The sequence below is a fragment of the Bufo gargarizans genome, chromosome 6, assembly GCF_014858855.1.
Source record: "Bufo gargarizans isolate SCDJY-AF-19 chromosome 6, ASM1485885v1, whole genome shotgun sequence".
NCBI lineage: Eukaryota > Metazoa > Chordata > Amphibia > Anura > Bufonidae > Bufo > Bufo gargarizans.
In genome coordinates, this window is record NC_058085.1 from 64,046,402 (window position 1) to 64,065,663 (window position 19,262).

The 19,262-nt window shown below is 46.1% G+C and overlaps 1 protein-coding gene across 1 annotated transcript; it reads right to left on the bottom strand.

Moving 5' to 3' along the window:
- Window positions 1-366: 366 nt before the first annotated feature.
- MRPL58 (mitochondrial ribosomal protein L58) lies at window positions 367-8,435 on the bottom strand. The gene is made up of 6 exons (XM_044297621.1): window positions 8,269-8,435; window positions 7,483-7,516; window positions 6,081-6,140; window positions 4,709-4,791; window positions 3,087-3,256; window positions 367-649 (listed from the first exon to the last, which is right to left on the bottom strand). Exons 1-6 carry the CDS (start codon window positions 8,404-8,406, stop codon window positions 565-567), a joined length of 570 nt encoding a protein of 189 aa, XP_044153556.1. The 5' UTR covers window positions 8,407-8,435; the 3' UTR covers window positions 367-564.
- Window positions 8,436-19,262: the final 10,827 nt, after the last annotated feature.

A 19,262-nucleotide genomic window follows, 5' to 3' on the forward strand; every position in this document is an offset into this window, starting at 1 on the left:
ACAATGCAAGTCAATGGGGAAGGATCCGTTTTCTCTGACAATAGAAAACGGATCCGTCCCCCATTGACTTTCAATAGAGTTCATGACGTATCCGTCTTGGTTATGTTAAAGATAATACAACCGGATCCGTTCATAACAGATGCAGACGGCTGCATCATCAGTAACGGAAGCGTTTTTGCTGAATCCTGCCGGAGCCAGCAAAAGTGCTACTGTGAAAGTAGCCTAAGCCACCACAGGTCGGGTAATGTACTGCCTTCTCCTTTCCACCATACAGCTCTGAAGATGATCCCTCCCCAATGACATCTACTAGAACATAAATCGGACTTCTGGAGCCTATGGAGAATCTTGACGCCAGTTTTCGGTACACAGATTTATTAAGTCACTTTTATTGGTCATAATTCGTATTACTCAAGGTGTGGATGCCACAAGTTTGACCATTAATCACCCAGCAGTCTCTATGAACCACGTGATGCCATCAGGACCTCAGGTTTAGGCACAAGACAAGGTTTCATTTCCCCGAGTGTGGAGGCCATGTCCCAGAAAAGTAAGACGTGAGCCTTGTCCTCAGTCCAAGTTTACACTACGACTCTGTTTTATTGAAGAATGGATCTTCTTCTGGCGCAAGCGTTCTCTGTTTATGTTTTCCAGCCTGAAGACAAAATAAGACATACTATTACAAGGAGAAGTAATGTGCTGCGTGCCAGATAAACGTGTGGCAAGATCTGCCTCGGTCTTTATGTGCATTTCTACTTGCCAAGAGAACACCCCGGCTTTGCCGCAGTGTTCTCGACCGCACAGCACACTGCCATCCCACAGCCACAAGAACATAGACTTGTGTCACTGACGGCAGGAGCTCTGTGTATAAGAGTCATTTCTATTAGGGTGCCTCCACACGTGGCAGATTTTGTTGCAGAAAACTTCTGTGACCCAATATTCGTTCCATTCATTGAAAAGGGGCGTGCAGAAATCCACATGCTTCCCGCCAAGGCAACCCCATTTACATGAATATAGCCGATTTTCAGTTGCAGAAATTTTCTGCAAGAAAATTTACCAGGTGTGAAGGTGCCCTTAGGTGTCAGTACTGCCTGTTTGGTTGTGCCCAAACCAGACATCCCCCAAGTAACCATATCAGACCGTATTGATGCTGTGAGGGTAGGGCCACATGTGGTGTCACTGACACTGCTGCGATGCCATCAAAAACCGTGGCATCATACGGCGGCTGTGGTTTTCAAGCTGATTATTAGAGATGAGCAAAGTGAGCTCCGGATGCTACATTCTAAGCCGCTTTGCTAAAAAAAAAATTGTTATAAATACTGTACGAAGAATGTATAGGCTCCGATGAGCCGAAGTAAGTTATTCATGAAGTTGCGCGGGACTTCGTTGAATAACTTTGGTAATTGATTATTACAGTGAAAACCCACTTCAAAACTTTCCGGTGGTACCTTGGAACGGAAGCCAAGTTTGGTTCCAAGGTTTTCCACTGTAATAATCAATTACCAAAGTTATTTTACGAAGTTGCGCGCAACTTTGTAAATAACTTACTTTGGCTCATCGGAGCCCATACATTCTAAGGCTGCTTTCACACTAGTGTTAATATTTTCCGGTATTGAAATCCGTCATAGGGTCTCAATACCGGGAAAAAACAAAAACAAACAAAAACAAACAAACAAAAAAAAAACGTTTTGTCCCCATTCATTGTCAATGTGGGCAAAACGTAACTGAACAGAACGAAATGCTCCAAAATACGTTCCATTCTCATACCGGAGAGCTGTGGTTTGCTTCCCGTCCTGGGATGCAGAGCATCTCTGACACAATCAAAAACGGATCCGTCCCTCATTGATTTTCAATAGAGTTCATTCATGACGGATCCGTCTTGGCAATGTTAAAGATAATACAACCGGATCCGTTTATAACTGATGCAGACGATTGTAGTATTAGTAATGGAAGTGTTTTTGCTGAACCCTGCCGGATCCAGTAAAAACGTTAGTGTGAAAGTAGCCTAATACTGTACGGAGACGAATCTTTTAGCAAAGCGGCTTCGGATGTAGCATCCGAAGTCGCTTCGCTTATCTCTACTGATTATTAAAGGGGTTATCCAAGAATAATCTCTTTCTACCAAAGCTAGAACCAGCCTTGTACCTCACATGGATCCAGAGATCTCCCCATTCATTCCTCTGCTAGATTTATTTCAAGCTGGCAGCTGAGGGAGAGTGTCGTTTCTCGTAGAGCATGTCCCTTCTGCTGCAGGTTGTACGTCCACCTCAGCAGGTAGACAGAAGAGACACAAAAAGCGCAAACAGCAGGTGGCGGTATACCGATAGATTTTATTTGTCAAGTCAGTGGCTATACTACATTTTTAATTATATGCAATTACAAAAGTATTCACATCCAGGTGCTGGTTTGAAAACCGTAGGATGTAACTCCTTTAGGCCGAAGGTACACGGCTGTGAGCGGTCCGTGGTATCCCGGCCTGGCATTCTGCTGAGAGCAGGAGCGCACGGCGTCATTGGTTGCTATGATGCCGTGCGCTTCATGCCGCCGCTGCACTACAGTAATATATGATCTATACGAGTGTATTACTGTAGTGCGGCATGAAGCGCACGGCGTCATAGCAACCAATGACGCCGTGCGCTCCTGCTCTCAGCAGGATGCCAGGCCGGGATACCACGGACCGCTCATGTTCGTGTTCCACGGCCGTGTGCATTCGGCCTTAGGGAAGCACATGATTTTACTTGAACGCAGCTGTTTCAGCTGCAAAACTGTGTGGCCGTAACCATTGGCACTGTGGGTGAAACCGATGTATTCCTGTAAAATCATGTGTCCACTTAATCAGTTTTTCAAACCGCGCTGGGTGCATGTCATCAGGAAGGTCTAAAGGGTTACTCGTGAATTAACTCATAGGGGCAAATAATTGTTCTTCGCTCCAAATGGGGTTGTTTTCTGCTAGACCACTGGGGTCCATCAAATGAGCCCGAGCTCACCGAAGGATTGTCTGGGGCTCCAGTTCAGGAATTTATAAGGTTACTTAAAACTGTATGAACAGAACCAACAATCTATGTATCTAGCCATCTAGTAAATGACCGGACCTGATTTGCCTCAGCTGAGCATCTTCCTTCGACACAGGCTTCGGCTTTTGGTTGGCTTCAGAAATCATGGTTCGGATTTTATCCAGACAGTCGGCCAGGTTGCGCATCTGGTGACGGCTCACTTGTGAAGCTACAATTAATTCTCCTTCGCGGTTTATCCGGTTTTTATTCTAGGTAATGGAGGAGCAGACAGATTGATTATGTCATGAAACATGAGCATCTTTACTGTGAATAAATACAGCTTATGTAGCGCTTTCTAACATGCAGTGCCCATACATACTAGATGGCCGTCATCTGAACCCTCTGAGCTGACCATCTATGGAAACTTCCTGACTCACTCTGATCGCATGAGCAAGGGTGTGGATAAGGTGTCAGGAGGAATTGCTATCAGCCACATAAGTGGTTGCTGACAGCTACACTTGATATGGCCACATTAGGCTGTAATACAGCTCAATGTAGAGATGCATATTCTGTGCAAGAACAAAATCAAATTACATCAATACAAACTTCCCTAATTTTTATGAAAAAGGTGTCCCTGCTTTGTTCTGAATGGATCAGATCCTTTTCCAGGAAGAAGATATATAGTGCCCAACAAAAACATGCTAAGAACTCCCACTCAGCAATGAGTAATGACCCATTTTTCCTGTAAATGACCAGTTTGACAGGTTTCTTTTAGTTTAACAGGAATATCCTGCAGCATATTCTAATCCTCAAAAAGCATCAGGAACACAATAGTAAAAGTGTGATCAGAACTGTATAGTCAGTTTACAGTGCAGCAGGCATAAAAGTCACATCTGGTTACAGTCAATGAAGGGGAAATTGAAGGAGTTTTCTGAGATTTTTTAACTGATCGGTGGGGGTCCAACACCTGGGACCCCTGCCAATCAGCTGTTTGAGAAGTTACCGATGCTCACAGTAGCACCGCTGCCTTCTCCCTGCTCACCGAGCACAGCGTTGTCCATTTGATAGTGGCTGTGCTTGGTATCGCAGCTCAGCCCGGTTTACTTCTATGCGGCTGAGCTGCGCCGAGGCCATGTGACTGATGAGCGGGACATCACAAGGACTAGGCAAAGCTGGTGCCTTGTCAAACAGCTGATCGACGGGGGTCCCAGGTGTGTTGGAATCAGATCAGATACTGATGACCTCATCAGTAAATAAAAAACTCTTGGAAAAACCATTTAAAGGGAACCTGTCACCGGGATTTTGTGCATAGAGGTGAGGACATGGGTTGCTAGAGGGCCGCTAGCACATCCGCAATACCCAGTCCCCATAGCTCTGTGTGCTTTTATTGTGTAAAAAAACGATTTGAAACATATGCAAATTAACCTGAGATGAGTCAGGAACAGGACTCATTTCCGGTTAATTTGCATATGTATCAAATCATTTTTTTACACAATAAAAGCACACAGAGCTATGGGCACTGGGTATTGCGGATGTGCGGTATTGCGGATGTGCTAGCGGCCATCTAGCAACCCATGTCCTCACCTCTATACACAAAATTCCGGTGACAGGTTCCCTTTAACACCAGTGGCAGTGCATGCAACAGATAACAAAAAAGACCAGCTTCATATTTGTCCAATGTCTGAACACCTCGAGCGATGATCGAAGAACCAAACGCTTACCTGCACAGAGATCTTCTGCCTGACATCTTCAGGGATCCAGTCAGCTGAGGACAAGTGGAATCGCACTTCAGCCTTTGTGTTAACTGTGTGAAGAGAGAAAAAAAAAAAAGAAAGAAAAAGAGAATGGGTCAGGATTCAATCCGGATGCTACGTGTTCACAAAACGGATCGCATCTGGATGGAAAACTCGCTTGTGTGAAACTTGCCTAGGGGCTCAATACCGGAAAAAAAACGCTTCAGTTTTAGGCTACATGCACACAAACGTTGTTTGTGTCCGTTCCGTTTTTTTTGCGGATAGGATGCGGACCTATTCATTTCAATGGGTCCGCAAAAAATGCAGACAGCACACGGTGTGCTGTCCACATCAGTATGTCCGTTCCGTAGCCCCGAAAAAAAATAGAACATGTCCTATTCTTGTCCGTTTTAGGCATTGTTACAATGGATACGCAAAAAAAAAAAAAAAACGGATGGCATACGGATGTCATCTGCGGACTGCAAAACACATAGTCGTGTTCGTGTAGCCTTATCCTAATGCTTTCTGAATGGAGAGCATTCCGTTCAGGTTGCACCAGGATGTCTTCAGTTCAGTCCCTCTTACAGTATATGGCCGGAGAAAATATTGCAGCATACCGGTATTAATTCCCATTGAAATGTCTTAATGCGAAAAAAATAAATACCAGATCCAGTTTTCCGGATGACAGAGAGAAGGATCCAGGATTTCAATGCATTTGTCAGACGGATCCGCATTTATCTACAAATGATAACCGTTTGCATACGGATTTCCGGATCTGGCAGGCAGTCCCGGCAACGGAACGCCTACCGGATCCTCACAAAACAAGTGTGAAAGTACCCTTAGGCTCCATTCATACGTCCGCAACCTGTTTTGCGGATACACGGAGCCACGGATCCGCAAAACACGGAAAGCAGCAATGTGCATTTCGCATTTTGCGGACCGCACATTGCCGGCACTAATAGAATATGCCTGTTCTTGTCCGCAATTGCGGACAAGAATAGGACATGTTCTATTTTTTGGCGGAAACGGAAACACGGATGCGGAAGTGCGGATCCACAAATGTGGATGCGGACAGCACATTCCGGCCCCATTGAAAATGAATGGGTCTGCACCCGTTCCGCAAAATTGCGGAACGGATGCGGATCCATTTTGCGGACGTGTGAATGGAGCCTTAGTCAGAGTTTAGAACAGGAGGTGTGGTAACACCACCCAACACATACACCAGATATGGTATAGCAGAGAGTGCAGGGACATTCTGTCATGTCATCCAGTGGTCATGGGAGCTTTGTATGTGGCATGGGATATCTTGATTATCTGGAAATTGGCGTATGTTTTCTTGACCTTGTGTCACGCCCCTCACCTTTGTTAACGTTCTGTCCTCCAGGACCACTGCTCTTGCTGTACGAGATGGTCAGACGATCTGAGGAAATATATTTTAGTAATTAATCGGCCGGAAGTAGAGGATCCGGCAGGCTGCAACAGCCTGCCGAAGCCACTAACGGAGATATGAACGAGACCTTACTCATGTCTTCTTGCAATTTTGATGCAACTTTATGTGTACGCTAAGTGTTCACAATGTTAAAGGGAATCACTCATCACGAAATTCACTGATAAGGCCTCATGCACACGGCTGTTGGGTCCGAAATTCCGGAGATGCGGAACGGAGTCATGGAACACCGGAGTGCTTCCCTGGTGTTTCTTTTCGTTTTTCCGCACAGCAAATAAATATGACATGTCATATTTTTTTGCGGTGCGGACAGTCCAAGGACCCATTCAAGTTGATGTTGCAATTGTGGTCCCCAAGGCACGGAATGGCCGCACAATGGCCGTGTGCTTGAGGCCTAAGACAGATACACCAAGGGACATTTATTCAGCTCTTTACGCCACTATTGTCGCATAAAAAAAAATACGCAGATTGTGGTGCACGCCATGTTTGTACCATAATTTGTGACTTTTTGAGTGGCTTAGTGGGAGTGGCAGGGCTTAGCCACACGTCACATTTACTATAACTTTCACCAGAAAGCGGTGGAAGCTACAGCTGAAGTCTGCGCCAGCCTGTAGGTGCATCTAATGCCAGTCTTGGGGTATGGACACGCCAGTCTTGATAAATGTCCCTCAAAGTCTTGTAGAGCTAGCTGAGCTCAATGTAATGATACCTTTTACTTAGCGATCCGTTGCTTAATTCTGGAGTACTTTTAATCCATATGCAAATGAGCAGTTAAGTGCACCAAGGGCGGGCCAAGCCACTTCGTGCACCCTTGTTCTTCCTGTTTCTTCAGCTAGCTCCTCCCTCTCCTTGATTGCTAATATATGTATGATCTATACGCGTGTATTACTGTACGGCACGAAGCGCACGGCGTCATAGCAACCAATTACGCCGTTCGCTCGTGCACTCAGCAGGTCGGCAAGCCGGGTTTTCACGGACCGTGGTCTGTGAAAACACACGTATGTGTGAATGTGGCCTCAGACAACTTTTCAGTGAGGTCTGACCGTCGGTGCCCCCACCCTTCACACAGGAACTGGGCCTGTGGTCCCCGTCTGAAGGGGCAGACACACAGGCAGCAGCCCCATAGAGCAGAACAGGAAGGCTGTGCATATTGGTGACCGCTGCTCCATTCAAACGGGGACCATGGCCCCCAATTCATGTGACCACCGGGGCCCCCACTGAGACGGTGGATAGGGAATAAGTTGTCCTAATGGGAAAACCCCTTTATTAAGCAATATATATATTTTATAAGCAACTCTTTTTACAGCACACTCACCAACAGGAATGTCTATAAGATCCAGACTTTTCACCTAGATGAATAGAAACAAATGAGGGAAGGTTAGAATGAAATTGGCTAAAAAAAAAAAAAAAAAAAAACCCTCCAGGTATAACCCGCCAACGACATTTATCACCCATCCACAGCATGCCAAACGGCTGGGACCCCCACGATTATCAGCCACCGGGTCAGGGGGCGTTTGAATGAAGCAGTGGTCGAGCACGCTCACCGAGAGCGCAGAGCCATCTCAATGAGCATGCTCGACCACCGCTCCTCAAACTCCTCTGGAACTGGGGGTGGTCCTAGTGATTGTGGAGGTCCCGGCGGCGCTCATGCATCCTGTGGATAGGTGATAAAGGTTTGTCGTGGGATAACCCCCTCGAAATGAATGGGCTGAGCTGCAATACCAGACAACTCCCGCTGAGAAAAATGGAATGGACGCACGTCCTTCATGCATCTCATCTGTACGCTATGGCGTCACGTAGGTCATAACATCACAGCGATGGCCGCACGTGACCACCACATTAATGTCCTATGGAAAGGACCAGGGATAGCTCTGCCATCTCAGGAAGACATGTGCAGCCATGTAAATGGAGCTGCCCTCAGCAGTATAACACGTCTGCCATTAACCAATACACAATGTATAGCTTCTCTCTGCCTCCCAATGTCACCGCAATGATGGCCGCTCACGTAGGTCACTGACAGCCCCGCACATGCCCCTCATTGGTGGAAGCAGCTGTCAATCACCCACCAAGCAGACAACATCCCTCCCCCCGCACCGCTCACCTCTGACGTCCGCGCCACACCGCCAGGATATAACTTATCTAAACTATAGGCGCTCTGGAAACCGGAGGAATAACGGATACCGAGGGGGCCGAGAGCACGAAATAACGACCACCGCGGCAGCAAAGCGGCGACCGCCATGTTGGCTGTAATGCTTTTCCTGTGTGGCGTGCAACGCTCTAATCTTCCGCCTGGAAACAATAGCTCCGAGCGCTTCAGTTCCGCGCCTGAGAACGACGGCTTCTCGTGGGGCAGGTTGTCCGTAGTAACCAGTGCACGGCTTTTATTTTTCCAGATATAGTTAAAAATGGAAGTTGGAATCTGTTGCTATGGGCAACTGCCAGGCTTGCCATGCCAACCAGATTTTTTCATTTTTTTGTGGACAACTTATCCCAAAATCACGGACAGCCAATATTTTTTTACGGACAAATTGGAAAACCATAATGAATGATAAAGATTATTTAATACATGTCTCTAGCTCAATATACTGATAGGATCCCATCACCGGCATTTACTGTGAGCTGTAAAATAAAAATTACCACCAAAATAATCTAGTTAAATACCACCAGAGACCCCAAAAAATCACGGACACACTTATTTTCTTTCACAGACACAGGAAAAAGTCGCCTATTTTTACGGACTGTCCAGAAAAAAGTTATTATCCATAAAACACATCAACCCCTCACAGTGTTTTGATTTTGGGGGTTGTACCCGAATTATTTCGGTCTATAGTGCCAAAAAATTGTGACATGACAGAAAGAAGTCAGTCAGGCATTCAGGGGGGACATATAGGTAGTGTCGAGTGAACGTCTGTTTTCAAGTTCGGCGTACAAGGTTCGGGATATCTAAGAATTCCGTTATGGATTCTGCTACCGCAGACCATAACTTATGGTCCGTGGTACGGAATCCATAATGGAATACTTTGATATCCCAAACCTTGTACGCTGAACTTGAAAACAGACGTTCGCTCATTCCTACATATGGGTAGTAATACGGGGGACAGCGGTATTGGAGACAGACACTCTGTGGCAGGCATTGTAGGGCTGAGCTACTTATGGGGGCATTATAGGATGACATACTTAGGCCTCTTTCACACGGGCGTCCCGGATTTGCTCAGAATGCGTTGCGTGTGCATTGCGGGAAACCTGTGCGAGTGCGCACGCAATTTCAGTCAGTTTTGACTGCAATTGCGTTGTTCAGTTTTTATCGCGCGGGTGCAATGTGTTTTGCACGCGCGTGATAAAAAACTGAATGTTGTACCCAGGCCCGAACCTGGACTTCTTCACTGAAGTTCAGGTTTGGGTTAGGTGTTCTGTAGATTTTATTATTTTCCCTTATAACATGGTAATAAGGGAAAAAAAATATCATTCTTAATACAGAATGCTTAGTAAAATGTCGATTAAGGGGTTACAAAATAAAAACAAATTAACTTACCTTATCCACTTGATTGCGCAGCCGGCATCGTCTTCTTTCAGGACCTACAAAAGGACCTTTAATGACGTATAGCGTGGTGACGTATGCACAGGTCCTGCTGAATGAAGATAGAAGGATCTTCTATCTTTATTCAGCAGGACCTGCGCTGACATCACTGCACTCACCACGTGGTAAGTGCGATTACGTCATCAAAGGTTTTTTGCAATGCACCCGGAATGCATCCGGAGCAAATCCGGGACGTCCATCTGAAAGAGGCCTTACAGGGCACCTGAGGTTGGCATATAGTTAACTGTTATAAGTACATAACCTTTTTTAAAACTTTATGGCTACGTGGTATATGTAGTATTCTAATTGAGTCCAGTCCATACTATGAAGATATATATGCGGCGGGCATAGACGTGAGCCAGGGGGTCCCTTTAAATAAAAGTTTTTGTCGTGACGCCAGTTGCATTGAAGCAACAAGGGACAGAGTACCCTTTAGTAGATGGAATTGGTAGTAGCCAGGTGTAGGAATGCCAGCGTGGTGTAAGGGTAGCCTATAATGTCCCTTTAGATGTGGCTGTGCATGTGTCACGGTGCTTCTACCTGGATATCCTGGAACCCCAGGCGTAGTCGTCCGCAAATAGGGTGAATAGTTGAGGGATTTGTAGAATGAATTGAGTCCAGACCTTGTATACAGGTCCTTCTCAAAAAATTAGCATATTGTGATAAAGTTCATTATTTTCTGTAATGTACTGATAAACATTAGACTTTTATATATTTTAGATTCATTACACACCAACTGAAGTAGTTCAAGCCTTTTATTGTTTTAATATTGATGATTTTGGCATACAGCTTATGAAAACCCCAAATTCCTATCTCAAAAAATTAGCATATCATGAAAAGGTTCTCTAAACGAGCTATTAACCTAATCATCTGAATCAACTAATTAACTCTAAACACCTGCAAAAGATTCCTGAGGCTTTTAAAAACTCCCAGCCTGGTTCATTACTCAAAACCGCAATCATCGGTAAGACTGCCGACCTGACTGCTGTCCAGAAGGCCATCATTGACACCCTCAAGCAAGAGGGTAAGACACAGAAAGAAATTTCTGAACGAATAGGCTGTTCCCAGAGTGCTGTATCAAGGCACCTCAGTGGGAAGTCTGTGGGAAGGAAAAAGTGTGGCAGAAAACGCTGCACAACGAGAAGAGGTGACCGGACCCTGAGGAAGATTGTGGAGAAGGACCGATTCCAGACCTTGGGGGACCTGCGGAAGCAGTGGACTGAGTCTGGAGTAGAAACATCCAGAGCCACCGTGTACAGGCGCGTGCAGGAAATGGGCTACAGGTGCCGCATTCCCCAGGTCAAGCCACTTTTGAACCAGAAACAGCGGCAGAAGCGCCTGAACTGGGCTCCAGAGAAGCAGCACTGGACTGTTGCTCAGTGGTCCAAAGTACTTTTTTCGGATGAAAACAAATTTTGCATGTCATTCGGAAATCAAGGTGCCAGAGTCTGGAGGAAGACTGGAGAGAGGGAAATGCCAAAATGCCTGAAGTGATGGTCTGGGGTGCCATGTCAGCTGCAGGTGTTGGTCCACTGTGTTTTATCAAGGGCAGGTTCAATGCGGCTAGCTATCAGGAGATTTTGGAGGACTTCATGCTTCCATCTGCTGAAAAGCTTTATGGAGATGAAGATTTCATTTTTCAGCACGACCTGGCACCTGCTCACAGTGCCAACACCACTGGTAAATGGTTTACTGACCATGGTATTACTGTGCTCAATTGGCCTGCCAACTCTCCTGACCTGAACCCCATAGAGAATCTGTGGGATATTGGGAAGAGAAAGTTGAGAGACGCAAGACCCAACACTCTGGATGAGCTTAAGGCCGCTATCGAAGCCTCCTGGGCCTCCATAACACCTCAGCAGTGCCACAGGCTGATTGCCTCCATGCCACGCCGCATTGAAGCAGTCATTTCTGCAAAAGGATTCCCGACCAAGTATTGAGTGCATAACTGAACATAATTATTTGAAGGTTGACTTTTTTTTGTATTAAAAACACTTTTCTTTTATTGGTCGGATGAAATATGCTAATTTTTTGAGATAGGAAATTTGGGATTTCATGAGCTGTATGCCAAAATCATCAATATTAAAACAATAAAAGGCTTGAACTACTTCAGTTGGTGTGTAATGAATCTAAAATATATGAAAGTCTAATGTTTATCAGTACATTACAGAAAATAATGAACTTTATCACAATATGCTAATTTTTTGAGAAGGACCTGTATAGTTGAAAACAGCTTTACTTGAGTAAACTTTCACCAGGAAAACAATCTTCTAACTTTATCTTGGTTACCAGCAGGTTATGGCATTAACTCTGGCAGGCAAACACACGTGGTTTCTGCTACATTTGTTGCTCTCTAGCTGTTGAACTTAGCTTTCTGTGACTCAGTCTTTATATTTATTTGTATCTTTATCTTTATCCAGGGAACTTTTCCTCCTGGCTTCTGAGGCTCTTTGCTCTTCTCTCTTGTTCCAGCAGAGCAGACAGGACTGGCACACAACCTTCCCCTTACAGGAGGTACTCTAGACTCACTTCTGCAGGGCTCGTCTAGTAGGGACGAGGGCCTGCTGCCTTCCCCTTACAGGGGGTAAGCTAGACTCAACTTCACCCCTAGAAGGGGTAGGCTAGACTGACCTTCACTAACTAAACTCCTCCCTCTCTAGGGAGAGAGCTAGAATGGAAGAAGGGTTCCATTCTAGGCAAAGTACCTCTGCCGTTTATGCCGCCATCTGCTGGTGAACCAGGTACATTACATTTGAACATAACATTACAGGGAAATAGGGATACACATTTTGCAGGATCTGGAAATAAATAAAGGGGATGCCATTAGGTCAACCACAGAAGATAGTGGGGGTGGTAATGTACCTCTGGGGCATTACATATACATAATTCTTTGTTAAAACACATCACAATCCTATTGGCTCATTTGTATATTTAGGCTGCAATGGTGACACCCAGGTGTTTGCTAATAAAAGGTCTTCTGTCGTTTGGGGTCAGAAAAAGACTCAAATACCACCATAAGGCCTCATGCACACACAGCCGTGTTCCGCGGCCGAGAGCGGACCGTGGAAACCCAGCCGGGATTCCTGCTAACAGCATGAGCGCACAGTGTCATTGGTTGCTATGAGGCCGTGCGCTTCATGCAGCCGCTGCTGTACAGTAATACACTATACTAGTGTATTACTGTACAGCAGCGGCTGCATGAAGCGCACGGCCTTATAGCAACCAATGACGCCGTGCGCTCATGCTGTCAGCAGGAATCCCGGCCGGGTTTCCACGGTCCGCTCTCGGCCGCGGAACACGGCCGTGTGCATGAGGCCTAAGTCATATGTTCTCATTCTTTTGCCCCTGGGCTAAATTTTAAGATTTGGAGCATTGCAGACAACATGGTTAGATCCCTATTTAGGGATAATATAAAACTTCTACCATGCTAGGAGCTGTGGTTGTGCAATAACTGGAGTGCTGGAGGTTGCTGACCCCTGGTCTAAGGCATAGGTCAACATCACATACCCATGTAGTGGTCATAGAAACACTAGTCTGACCCAATATCAGAAAGTTTGTCTGATTTGAAAGGTCATTTTTAAAGGGGCTGATGGCCTATCCTAAGGATACACCTTTACCAGCTGATCGGTGGGGGTCCAACAACCCGCACCCCCTCTGTTCAGGGGTAGCTCCATCGATTGTGTAGTGGACAGAGCCTGTTACTATAGGCTGCTCTCAATGGGACCAGTGCTGCAGTGATGATCTGTGTCGTTCACCTGAGCAGCTAATCGGCAGGGGTGTGGGTCCTCAGGACAGGCCATCACTTCATGTGCGCAACAATATTTTGCTATGGAAAGAATGATTTATCCCAATTTGAAACGTGTTCCAATTGCAGTAAAACTTTTTTCTAGTTAAGCCTCTCTCACAAGTCCGTGATGACATCAGTGACAAGATGGTCAGTGGCTTTTATTTGTGAAGATGTCCGTGAAGGATCCTTGTGTCCGTTGCTCTCCATGTGTCATCCTTATCCCACACAGTGGTGTATCTTGGTTTTGTGCTGCCCTAGGTGAGACTAAACTCGGGCACCCCCCTAATATAAATTTGACCCACCCCTTCCTGTCAAGGCCAAACCCCTTTCTCTCTAAACCCCACCCCTTCCTATGTGCCATTCACAGATCCCCCTCCCCTAAACAGTGCCATCCACGGATCCCCCTCCCCTAAACAGTGCCATCCACGGATCCCCCTCCCCTAAACAGTGCCATCCACGGATCCCCCTCCCCTAAACAGTGCCATCCACGGATCCCCCTCCCCTAAACAGTGCCATCCACAGATCCCCCTCCCTAAACAGTGCCATCCACAGATCCCCCTCCCCTAAACAGTGCCATCCACAAATCCCCCTCCCCTAAACAGTGCCATCCACAGATCCTCCTCCCCTAAACAGTGCTTCAACAGATCCCCCTCCCCTAAACAGTGCCATCCACAGATCCCCCTCCCCTAAACAGTGCCATCCACAGATCCCCCTCCCCTAAACAGTGCCATCCACAGATCCCCCTCCCCTAAACAGTGCCATCCACAGATCCCCCTCCCCTAAACAGTGCCATCCACAGATCCCCCTCCCCTAAACAGTGCCATCAACAGATCCCCCCCCTCTAAATAGTACCATCAACAGATCCCCCCCGATGCTCACAGGAGAACATTTATAAACAAATCAGTAACTTTAACTTTATTCATTGGTGATCTCTTTACTTGTATACCTTACTAGGTCTTAGCTCCGGTAACAGCAGGCAGTGCGGGCGCTCACTCACTGACGTCACGCGCCTGCTCCTCCCACTAGGCGGCACAGGCGCGTGACGTCAGTGAGTTACTGATTAGTTTTTAAATGTTCTCCTGTGAGCGGCGTTGCCCTGTATATTCTAACCCCCAGGCAAGCGTCCCTGCCACCATGGGAACGCCTGGGGGTTAGAATATACCATCGGATTTTCTGAGTATACCGGCGGCATATAAGACTGATGGGAAAAGGGGCAAAAAAGGCATTTTGCCGCCTCATTGGCAAGTGCCGCCCTAGGCAAATGCCTTGTTTGCCTCGTGATAGATACGCCACTGATCCCACAGACACTGCTAGGCTGAAAATTCGTTTTCTGGAGCATCTCCTACCAATGTTCTGTGAAATTCCAGTTTTCATGGACTATAATGTGCATGAGGGATCCAAAATCACAGACAAAAATAGGGCATGCTTCGGGGGGGTCCATGGAAAACAAGTAAAGTGTGAATACACACGTTAAAGTCAAAGGATGACTGAGCAGACCCTGGGGACCACTGACAGCATGTCTGTGATTCAATGATGTATAAAAGGCCTTAGGGCTCATGCACACGACCGTATGTATTTTGCGGTCTGCAAAACACGGATCCCCCCCCAAAGAACAGATGACATCCGCGTGACATCCGTTTTTTTGCGGATCCATTGTAACAAGACCTGTCCTTGTTCGCAAAATGGAGAAGAATAGGACATGTTCTATTTTTTTGCAGAATGGACACGGAGTCATTTCCGTTTTTTTCCAGTCCCATTGAGATGAATGGTTCCGCATACAGACCTGTAAAACAATGAAACAGAAGAACAATACGTTCATATATATCAGGGATCAGCAACCTTCGGCACTCCAGCTGTTGTGAAACTACAACTCCCAGCATGCAAATCTACTCGGCTATTCTTGTAACGCCCACAGAAGTGAAAAGAGGATTCTGGGAATTGTAGTTTCAGAACATCTGGAGTGGCGGAGGTTGCTGATCCCTGATGTGTATATAATCCCTTAGGCTCCTTGCAGACGAGCATGTCCGGATTATGTTCGGATGCGTTCAGTGAAAACTGTGCGATTTCTCAAACAAAGCCATTCAGTTTTGTTTGCGATCACGTTCAGTTCACTTTTTATCGCGTGGGTGCAATGCGATTTACTGCGTTTTGCAAGCGCGTTATAAAACCCGGAATGTTTACAAACATCTCTTAGCAACCATTTGTGAAAATCGCATCGCATCTGCACTTGCATGCGGATGCGATTTTCACCCAGCCCCATTCACTTCTATGGGGCTAGCGTTGCGTGAAAATCGCAGAATATAGAACATGCAGCAATTTTCACGCAATGCAAAAGTGATGCATGAAAACCACCGCTCATGTACACAGAACAATTTAAATGAATGGGTCCGGATTCTGTGCGGGCGCAGAATTCTCGCTCGTGTGAAAGGGGCCTTAGGGTGCCCTCATACGTGGCAGATTTTGTTGCAGAAATTTCTGTGACTGAAAATCAGTTCCATTCATCTGGGTGAGGTTGTTTTGGGTGCAAGCATTTCTGCAAGCCCCATTCAAATAAATGGAACGTATTTTCAGTTGCAGAAATTTCTGCAACAAAATTTGCTGTGTGTACCCTTATACAGCATCTGTCAGCAGTTTTGTACCTATGACACTGGCTGACCTGTTACATGTGCGCTTGGCAGCTGAAGGCATCTGTGTTGGTCCCGTTACACCTAGAGGCAGAAGTCAGAGCCAAGCATAATCACGTTTATACTGTCTGGCCCTGTCAAAGTGCAGAGGGTGCAAACGGGCGGCCAGGGTGTCTGTAGCATGAAGATGCCATAAGGAAGACCATGGTGTCCCTAGCATGAGTATGCCATAAGGAAGTCCATGGTGTCCCTAGCATGGAGATGCCATAAAGAAGGTCATGGTGTCCCTAGCATGGAGATGCCATAAAGAAGGCCATGGTGTCCCTAGCATGATAATGCCATAAGGGAGATCATGGTGTCTTTAGCATGGAGATTTATTTAGAGAAGAAAACAGCACTACTCACTAGATGTATTAAATCTGTCCCAATAGTGGCGGTGCCAGCGGTGTTAGGTCCAAGCCCGAAGGGCCCCCAGCAATCCATAGAAGAGAATAATTACCACAGCACTTTCTGTCTTCAGTCGCATATGGTTTATTCACCAACCATGCAACGTTTCCATTTCACAGAGTCTTTTTCAAGCCTTGAAAGCCATGATGTCCCTAGCATGGAGATGCCATAAGGAAAGCCATGATGTCCCTAGCATGGAGATGCCATAAGGAAGGTCATGGTGTCCCTAGCATGAAGATGCCATACGGAAGGCCGTGGTGTCCCTAGCATGGAGATGCCATAAGGAAAGCCATGATGTCCCTAGCATGGATATGCTATAAAGAAGGCCATGGTGTCCCTAGAATGGAGATGGCATAAGGAAAGCCATGGTGTCCCTAGCATGGGTATGCCATAAGGAAGTCCATGGTGTCCCTAGCATGGAGATGCCATAAGGAAAGCCATGATGTCCCTAGCATGGAGATGCCATAAAGAAGGCCATGGTGTCCCTAGCATGAAGATGGCATAAGGAAAGCCATAGTGTCCCTAGCATGGAGATGCCATAAGGAAGGCCATGGTGTCACTAGCATGGAGATGCCATAAGGAAAGCCATGATGTCCCTAGCATGGAGATGCCTTAAGGAAAGCCATGGTGTCCCTAGCATGATAATGCCATAAGGAAGGTCATGGTGTCCCTAGCATGGAGATGCCATAAGGAAGGCCATGGTGTCTCTAGCATGGAGATGGCATAAGGAAAGCCATGGTGTCCCTAGCATGGAGATGCCATAAGGAAGGCCATTGTGTCCCTAGCATGGAGATGCCATAAGGAAGGCCATGGTGTCCCTAGCATGGAAATGCCATAAGGAAAGCCATGATGTCCCTAGCATGGAGATACCATAAGGAAAGCTATAATGTCCCTAGCATGGAGATGCCATAAGGAAGGCCATGGTGTCCCTAGCATGGAGGATACAGTACGGGGATACTATTGAGTAATTAGATGGAGGTAAATGGAGCTGCGGAAAGTCTGGAGATGGAAAGGCCAGATTTAGTTATTTGTGGTTTAAACCCGTCGTTAATTATATAAGAAAAAGAAGCCCACACAATTCTTTGTTATATTCTAGTATATTTATTACCTTAATAATAAAGCAACTTTACGTAGAAGAGTAAATTAAAGTTTCCCTTTATATGGCCACTCTATATGGACGAGGCCTGTTTGAGGCGAATACTGAGATGTCACTGTCATTCCAGTAGAGGCAAACTTAACACTGACCCCCGAAAGGAGGACGTCACCCCCAACCTGAGAATTGTACACATATAAAGATGTCTATGTTATGGACTTCACATGCCAACCTCATCAGAAGAGCGTCCAATACCTGGGCATCACCTATAAAAGCTGTTGATGCCGACGGTCGTATGGACTCCCAGTACTGGGCAGAATACAGGTCAAAAGGCAAGTGACAATATATAAACTAATTCTTACCTATATATTACAGAATAAATAATGTTTTAACCCAGGACACAATTCATATGGAAAAGGCTGGCGTAAAACAGCAATAAGCTGACCAGATGAGTTCCCACGACTGCATAATACCACCAAGCAAGGGTGCGTTAATCAAAAGCACATTCATAATACTGCCTCCAATAGGTCGTCTGCGAAGCCTAAGCCTTGGTTTCCATACAGAGCCGAAAACCATGTGTTGGAACTGCTGCGGTTTTGCGGCACTGCCTTGTGGCCCATACATGGAAACCCAGCCTAGGGGAACTTTCATACATGCCTTTTTGGCCTATTTTGACCCTGCGGTTGTTTACAGGAGAGGCAAAATATACTAGTATAGTAACATGAGCAGTAAAAAACCAACAGAAAAACACATACAGATCTAAAAGCGTGCCAGATGTATCACAGCTGGATCATAAACCTGCCGCACCTTTAGGGCTCATGTACACGACCGCATCTGTTTTACGGTCCGCAAAACAAGGATCCCCGCCGACTGCATGCTGCCATTTTTTTCCGCACTCCTCTAGAAATGTCCTATTCTTGTCCGAAAACAGGAATAGGAAATGTTCCATTTTTTTTTTGTGGGGCCGGAGAACGGACATACGGATGTGGACAGCACACTGTGTGCGGTCCACATCTTTTGCGGCCCCCTTGAAATGAATGGGTCTGTATTCGATCCTCAAAAATTGCGGATCGGAAGTAGACGGAAACTACGGCCGTGTGCGGGAGCCCTTAGAGTGTGTAGTCTAACTTTATACCTCCTATGAATTGGCTTACTTTACACCAGAATATTGGCGCTCATTGTCTCCAAGGTTACAGACTACAAACTATGTAGTCTGATCCGCCAGCTACATTGCTTTCTATTTGTAACATCCCGCTAGGCCTCTTGCTACCTATGTTAGGCCTCATTCACACAGTGTTTTTGGTCAGTAAGTCTAAATAAGGTATAACGGAAAGATCAGCACCTGTTCTGTATTAGGCCTCTTGCACACAAACGTATTTTCATTCCGTGTCCGTTCCGATGTTTTTGCGGACCGTATACGGAACCATTCATTTCAATGGGTCCGCAAAAAAAAAAAAAAAAAAAAACGGAAGGTACTCCGTGTGCATTCCCTTCCCGTTCCGCTAGAACATGTCCTATTATTGTCCGCATTACGGACAAGAAAAGTACTGTTCTATTAGGGGCCAGCT